Source organism: Panthera uncia, chromosome D1 (genome assembly GCF_023721935.1).
Source record: "Panthera uncia isolate 11264 chromosome D1, Puncia_PCG_1.0, whole genome shotgun sequence".
NCBI classification, from domain to species: Eukaryota; Metazoa; Chordata; class Mammalia; order Carnivora; family Felidae; genus Panthera; species Panthera uncia.
The window spans coordinates 26,336,847-26,345,199 of NC_064808.1; the positions used below are offsets into that span (position 1 = coordinate 26,336,847).

An 8,353-nucleotide genomic window follows, 5' to 3' on the forward strand; every position below is an offset into this window, starting at 1 on the left:
CTGCAGCATTATTCATAGTAACCAAGAGGTGAAAGCAACCCAAATGTCCATCAATGTATAAATGGATAAAGAAAATGTGATGCATACATAGAATATCATGCAGCTTTAAAAAGAAGAAAAGAAATCCTATTATATACCACAATGCCAAGGACATTATACCAAGTGAAATAAGACAGCCACGAAAGAACAAATATTGTATGATTCCACTTATGAGAGGTACTTAAGGTACTCAAAATCTAGCAGCAATAAGTAGAAACATGGTTGTCAAAGGCTGGGGAAAAAGGAAGGGAGAAATTAGGGTTTAGTGGGTATGAAGTTTCAGTTTTGCAAGACGAAAAGTTGTAGGAAAGATCTATTGCACAACAAAGTGAATACATTTGACATTACTGAATTGAACACTTTGGTGTTGAGGTGGGGGTGCTTGGCTGGCTCAGTCGGTGGAGCGTGTGACTCTTGATCTCGAGGTTGTGCATTGGAGGCCTGCACTGGGTATAAAGATTACTTAAAATAAAATCTGTTGTTGTTGTTGTTGTTGTTGTTGTTTTCCAGGTTCATAATTTATTGTACAAATTGAGGATCACATGACGAGTTGACATTAGTTCCTCCAGGCATGGGAACTTAGAAGATAAGGTACACTTTAAAATCCATTTGTGTTGCTTTCACAGCTGGTGTTGTTTTAGACCTTAACTTGAAGTATATGACAATCAAAGCAATACCTCTGTATGTGACTAGTACACAATTCATTCTCCCTGTGAGAGTATAAGACTTGTAATATTTTTTGATACCAGTGAAATGGAATTGGGCATCAGTTTCTGGACCTACCAGGATTTCAATCTTGCAAAAGAAACCAATTCTGTTGGTTGTGTCCTTTAGTGCATGCAGCAACCCCATGGTCAGCTGGAAGAAAAACAATTAAATCTTTTTTAAAAAAATGGTTGAGGTGGTAAATTTAATGTTATGTGTCTTTTACCATGATAAAATAAATAAATAAATATCAACACAGGGAAACCCAATAGCTGTCGTCTTCCTGGCGAAATTCTTCCTCTAATACTTTTCTCCCCCCCCCCTTACCGAATTATTTTTTCCAACTTTTTATTTTGTAAAATTAAAGAAAACCCAGATGAGTGTCTGGCTGGATCAGTCAGTAGAGCATGTAACTTTTGATCTTGGGGTTATAAGTTTGAATCCCATGTTGGCTGTAGAGATTACTTAAAAATAAAATCTTTAGGGGTATTTGGGTGGCTCAGTTGGTTGAACATCCGGCTTTGGCTCAGGTCATGATCTCATAGTTCGTGGGTTCGAACCCTGTGTCGAGCTCTGTGCTGATGGCTCAGAGCCTGGAGCCTGCTTCAGATTCTGTGTCTCCCTCTCTCTCTGCCTCTCCTCGGCTTGTGTTCTGTCTCTCGCTCTCTCAAAAATAAACATTAAAAGAATAAACTTAAACAAATTTTAAGTAAAATAAAATAAAATCTTAAAAAATTTAAAAACCATAAAACTCATAAGAATTGGATATTGAATACTCATCCTAGGTTCATTTAACTGTAAACATTTTGCCAAATATGCTTTCTCTCTCGTGCACTCTCTATGCCTCTCTTCCCACATATACACATATATACGTAAACATATGACATATACACACATATCTATACATAGACACACACACACATATATATAGGTATTTGCTAAATTATTTGCAGGTTAGTGGCAGACTTCATAACAATTCTAAATATTTCAGCCTATGTATCCTAAAAATAAGGATATCTCCTTCATAATCATAATAGTACACATATTATTACACTTGGTCAAGAAAAAATTATTCATGATAACTGTTCAAGATGATAAGGCAGAATGGCAGACTTTATTCAGGGAGAACTACTGCAATGGGGTTTTCTAATATGGGAGAGAGACTGAGCTCAACTCCAACTCTGACAATGACAAACAGGAATTTATAAGGAAGGAGCAGGGTGAATGTTAGTTGATGGAAAATTACTAAAACGAAACATCAGAGAGACTGTAGCTAAACTCAATGATGGGGGTGCATCGCTGGCTAAGTCAATAGAGTATGCAACCCTTGATCTCAGGGTTTTGAGTTCAAGGCCCACATTGGACATAGAGATTGCTTAAAAAAATAAAAAATAAAATAAATAAACTGGATGAGATCCTGCTGAAGGCAGGCCAGGGTGATAAGATATGCAGGATAAGAGATGAAGAATTTAATCAGATATCAAGAGTGGTCAGATACCAATGGTGGCAGATTTTCCATATATTGACCCAGCAGGATTCTTGCTAAAACTATACTTGATGGGCCAATGACAGAGTCCAAGGTCAGGGGCATAGTGAGAAACAGGACTCAGAGGAACCTGACTCAAGTTTGGTCAAAGAGAGAGTCTTTGTCATATCTGAGAAATTTAACCTGGATACAGTATTATTATCTGCAATGCAGTCCCTATTCAAATGCCCCAATAATGTCTTTTATATGTGTTATATTTTGTTTTGCTTTGACCAAGGACATCCAATGAAAGATCACACATTGTGTTTAGTTGTGACATCTCTTTTCGTCTCTTTTAATCTAGAATAGCATCCCTTCTTTTTTTTTTTTTTTTTTTTGCTTCTTTTTTTTCTTTCATATCATTGACATTAGTTAAGAATCAGGACAATTGTTTGCCAAATGTCAATCAATCTGGATGTCTCTGATGGTTTCCTTACAATTAGATCTAAGTTAAAAATTTGGCAGGATGATACATTGTTGATCTGTGCTCTTTTCCTATCTTGTGGTATGCCATAAAGGGTTAACCCAGCAGGCTTGGTTGCTTAAACTCTGCACATTCCAAAGAAAGGGTTAGACCTTGACCAGCTCCTGGGAGATAACCTCTCAGCCCTTAGAATCTGCCTGAAAAAAGTGTTTTTGTATGCCTTGGGCCTTGGGCCATCCTGTATCGGTTTGACCAGATAATTTATGCTAACAATTTGATTTATGGTGAATAGCTGTTTTCATATGCCTCAGGCCCTGGTCCATGCTGCTTGGGTTCAACCTCTGAATCTGGTAATTGGGTACCTAAGGTCAGTCATATGGTGATACATGCTTCTAAAACTGGCCCTGGACAGTTATTTAGTGGCCCCAGTAAAGCCCTGGACACCACAGCTTGAGTCAGCTTCTTTGGTTGTCAACACTTCACACATATAGTCACATACGGTTGCTGGGAGAATTGAGTGCTGTCCGTGTGACCCCACTGAGAAACGACAACTAGTAGATTATTCCTAGTTTGTTCCAGACTTTGCCCCATGCTCCTTTTGCCCCATCCTTTTGCTGATGTTAATTCATATCCTTTTGCTATAATAAACTGTAACTGTGAGGATAACAGCTTTTTAAAGTTTTCTGAGTCCTTCCAATAAATCATCAAACCTAAGGGAGTCTTACAGTTAGCTTGCTTCATCATTGATGTTAACTTTGTTCATTTCATTAAGTTCCTCCTGAATTTCTCTGAAAGACATCTTTTCTCTTTGTAATTAGGAAGTATTCTGCAGAGTGATAGTTTGAGACCATGAATATCATGCTCTCCCACAGTTTTTCACATAATAGTTTTAGTATTTATTGATGATTCTTATATGAGTCAATTATTACAAGGCCAATAAAATAGTGATTTTTTTTTTCTGTAATAACATGGACTCATGGCTTCTTTCTTATTAATCAGTGAACAATAACCCATTCCTGTTATTATTTATTTGTTTATTCAAACTGGCCAATATTTGACTGGTGGGACCCCCTTCAAGCTGGCTCCTATGTCCCCTTAGTTTTTCGGCACTTCCTTAATTTCTAATACTATAAGATGTTCCCAACTCATCTTGTCTTTTCCTGCCCCAGCCTTGGAATTGACCATTTCTCCAAGGAGCCCTTGCTCCTTTTACTGTCCTTGTATATAAATTTCAGAGTCATCTCTGTCCTCCAGGAGTGATGAATAGAAAACAGAGTTAAATTGTTTGTTAGGAAACTAGGAGAGAAATTCCAATCTGCTTACAACCTTAAGAGTCCTGGTTATAGATGAATCTTTGTATACTTCTTCAAGAAAACCTCAAGCATGCATACTTTCCCTATTCTGTCACTGGAATTAAATGTGTTTTATGTTGATACAATCCCCTCTCTATCCTATGATCTAACACTCTGAGAAGGTGGTCTAACATATAACAGGGTTCCAGAGAAGTCAAATTGTATTTTTTTCTAAGTACTTTCTTTGTACTTTCTGACTTTCCAAATGTTACCAAATCTGGTCACAGCACACTACCAGGTCAGATTACCCCACATATGTCACAAATATTTCAGTTTAGTAGTTGAGGACCTATTGATCTCACCTCTTTATAGTAATGGGTGGCCCATGTTTGGAGTTTGGTTTAATTCTGAATTAAATGGGAAGTGATTGAAGAGTTTTGAGCAGTAGAGTTAAATGATCTGGCTACATTTTAGCAAGATCACTCTGACAACTGTGTAGAGAATGGACTGAAGGGGATGCGGTAGGTACTGGAAAACACTCTCAGTGGCTTACTGCAGAAAGCATAATTGATTGAGGGCCACAAATGTGGCATTTTAAGGGCATGCTTTGCACTGGCTGTTCTCAGCCAATGATTGAGCGTAGCAGCGATACTAAGGCAGGACCCTTCCCTAGAATCACAGGACTCCTTTGACAGATGACTTTGACACAAAGATTTTCTTAACTGGACAGCAGCCTAAGAGTGTCCCACCCAAACTTCCTTCACTTCATCTGCACCTAAATTCACATCACAGTCTGACAGCTTTTCTAGCCTCTCCTAACTCCCTCTTCGTTTTCTCCCACAGGGGCTTCTCATGAAAAATTTCTAGTACATTTAATCATGTCTTGGCATCTGTTTCTTGGAGAACTAATAGAGGGGTCAAAGGCAGAAGTGGGAGACCAGTTAGAAGGCAATCACAATATTCCAAGTGAGACATGATGGTGGCCTGGAGCAGAGGGGGGCAGTAGATGTGGAGAGAAGTGATTAGATTTTGTTTGTTGTTGTTGTTTTGTTTTGTTTTTTGAAGATGGAATTTACTAGAATTGCTGCTAGGACAGGATGAGAGAAAAAGAGAGAGGTCAAGGGTGACTGCATTGTTTTTGGCCTAAACAATTGAACACATGTCGTTGCAATTTTCTGACATGGTAAAGCCTACGAGAGACAGGGTTTGGGGAACAAGATCAGAAGACTAGTTTTGGGGGCACCCGGGTGGCTAAGTCAGTTAAGCTTCTGACTTTAGCTCAGGTCATGATCTCATGGTTCATGAGTTTGAGCCCCACATCTGACTCTGCACTAACAGCTCAGAGCCTGGTGTGTGCTTCGGATTCTGTCTCCCTCTCTCTGCTCCTCCCCTGCTCACACTCTCTCTGTCTCTGTCTCTCTCAAAAATAAATAAACATGGGGTGCCCGGGTGGCTCAGTCGGTTAAGCGTCCGACTTCGGCTCAGGTCATGATCTCACAGTTTGTGAGTTCGAGCCCCGCGTCAGGCTCTGTGCTGACAGCTCAGAGCCTGGAGCCTGCTTCGGATTCTGTGTCTCCCTCTCTCTCTGCTCCTCCCCCACTCATGCTCTGTCTCTCTCTGTCTTAAAAATAAATAAAACATTAAAAAATTAAAAAATAAATAAACATTAAAAATTTTTTTTAATTACATAAAAAAGAAGGCTTATTTTAGATATGTCAAGTTTGAGGTATTACTAGATTCCCAAGTGGAAATGTCAGGTAGGCTATGGGTTTAATAAGTCTGGAGGGCAGAATAGAGGTATTGCCTGAATTTGGTAGTTAGCATACAGTTGGTATTTGAGGCTATGGAATTGAATGTGATCACCAAAGAATACTGTGATAGAAAAGCTCCAGTAACTAGTCCCAGAGCGTTCTAAATTTGGGAGATAAGGAGTATTCAGCAAAAGAGACAAAGGAAGATGCTACAAGTTTAGAATTGTCACAACTGCCTGGTGAAATTAACTGGCAATCACCGATCTGGTTTCCACCCATATAGCTTTTCCTTTTCAGAAAGTCATATAAATGGAATCAACTAATATGTGGTCTGAGTCTGGCTTCTTTCACTAAGCATAATGTGTTTGAGATTCATCCACACTATTCTGTATATCAGTAATATCAATAGTTGTTCCTTTTATTTGCTGGATTAGCATTTCTTTAGTATATATGTGCTATAGTTCATTTATTCAACACCAACTGATGGACATTTGGTTTGTTTCTAGTATTTTTATATGATGAATAAAGTTGCTATAAACATTTGTATGTGGTTTTCATGTGAGGACAATTTTTATTTGTCTTAGGGAAAACTTGCCAGTGGGATTAATTGCTGGGTCATATGGTATTTATTTATTTATTTATTTATTTATTTAATAAATTCTCCAAAGTGTTTCAGGAAGTGTCTGTACCATTTTACATTCCCACCAGCAATGTGAAGAGTTCCAGCTGCTTTTGGGCACCTGGATGGCTCAATCTGCTGAGCAACCAACTCTTAATTTCAGCACAGGTCGTGATCCCAGGGTCGAACGGAGTATGGCGCCTGCTAAAGATTCTCTCTCTTTCCTTGCCCCTCCCTACTCTGTCTCTCTAAAATACAAAGAGAGAAAGAAAGAAAGAAAGAAAGAAAGAAAGAAAGAAAGAAAGACAGAGGAAGGAAGGAAGGAAGGGAGGAAGGAAAAGAAAAGAGAGGGGAAAAAAAGGAATTCTAGCTGCTTTACATCCTCATCAGCACTTGGTATTATCAGGTATTGTTTTGCTATTCAGTAGGTTTGCACCCATAACCTATCATGGTTTTAATTTGCCTTTCCTTAATGACTAATGAAATTGAGCATCTTTTCGTGTGCTTATTTGCCATCTGTTTATGTTCTTTGGTCAAGTGGCCATTCAAATCTTTTGCTCATTTTCTAAATTGTGTTATTTCCTTATTGTTAAGTTTCAGGAGTTCTTTATATGTTGTGTATACAACTGTTTTGTCAGATATATGATTTGTAAATATTTTCTCCCAGTTTGTGCTTGTCTTTTTATCCCCTTAATGGTGTCTTCCAAAAAGAAAATCTTTTTGATTTTGACAACGTCCAATTGATCAATATTTTCTTCTGTGGATTAAATGCACTTTGGGCATCATATCTAAATTCTTTGTCTAATCAAAGGTGAAAAAAAACAAATTCTCCTTTGTGTTTTCCAAAACTTTTATAGTTTTACTTAGAAGTCTGTGATCCATTCTGAGTTAATTTTGTATAAGGTATAGGTTGAGATTTAGTTTTAGATCATAGATATTCAATTGTTCTAATACCATATGCTAAAAAGTCTATCCTTTCCCCATTGAATGACCTTTGGTCACAAATTGTATGAATTCATTTCTGGATTCCGTTTTGTTCCATTGGCATGTGTCTGTGATTTTGTCAATATCAGACTGTCTTAATAGTCTTGAAATCAGGTAGTGTAAGACCTTCAAGTTTGTTCTTCTTTTTCTACATAAATTTTAGAATTGGCTCATCATTATCCTAAAAAAAATTTTGCTTATATTTTGACTGGAACTGTCTTGATACTACAGATCAATTTGGGGATAACTGACAACTTCATATTTAATAAGTCTAATATTGCCAGCAAGGTCCCTGCCCTCATTTTCATAGTTGCATTTTAACACTTAGATACTTCTTTTAAAAATTTTTTTTAAATGTTTTATTTATTTTGAGAGAGAGAGAGAGAGACAGAGTGCAAGCAGGGGGAGGGGCAGAGAGAGAGGGAGACACAGAATCTGAAGCAGGCGCTGGACTCTGAGCTGTCAGCACAGAGCCCGCCATGGGACTCTAACTCATGGACCATGAGAACATGACCTGAGCTGAAATTGGACACTTGACTGACTGAGCTACCCAGGCACCCCTGTTGTTTTTTGTTTTTTTACCATCTTCAAAAATTTATTATTTTTTTTAAGTAATCTTTACACCCAACATGGGACTTGAGCTCATGATCCCAAACTCACAACCCTGAGAGCAAGAGTCACATGCTCTACAGACCAAACCAGTTCAGTGTCCTCAAACAAATGAATTTGATGTAAAGCTAGAATACGAAGACTCTTAATCTTTTAAAATTTTTTGTTTCCTTCATTTTATTAAGACTCTTGGCAACAAAAGCAAAAATAAATGGGACTACATCAAACTAAATAGCTTCTGCACAGCAATGGAAACCATCAGCAAAATGAAAAGGCAACCCACAGAATGGGAGAAGATATTTGAAAATGATATATCTGATAAGGGGTTAATATCCAAAACATGTAAAGAACTCATACAACTCAATAGCAAGAAAACAAACAACCTGATCTTAAAATGGGCAGAGG

The 8,353-nt window shown here is 37.9% G+C and overlaps 1 protein-coding gene across 1 annotated transcript; it reads right to left on the minus strand.

The window, feature by feature from the left end:
• Nucleotides 1-545: 545 nt before the first annotated feature.
• Nucleotides 546-891, minus strand: LOC125934965 (ATP synthase membrane subunit K, mitochondrial-like). Its single transcript, XM_049648627.1, has one exon. It carries the CDS (start codon nt 889-891, stop codon nt 619-621), a length of 273 nt encoding a protein of 90 aa, XP_049504584.1. The 3' UTR covers nt 546-618.
• Between the last annotated feature and the right edge of the window lie 7,462 nt (nt 892-8,353).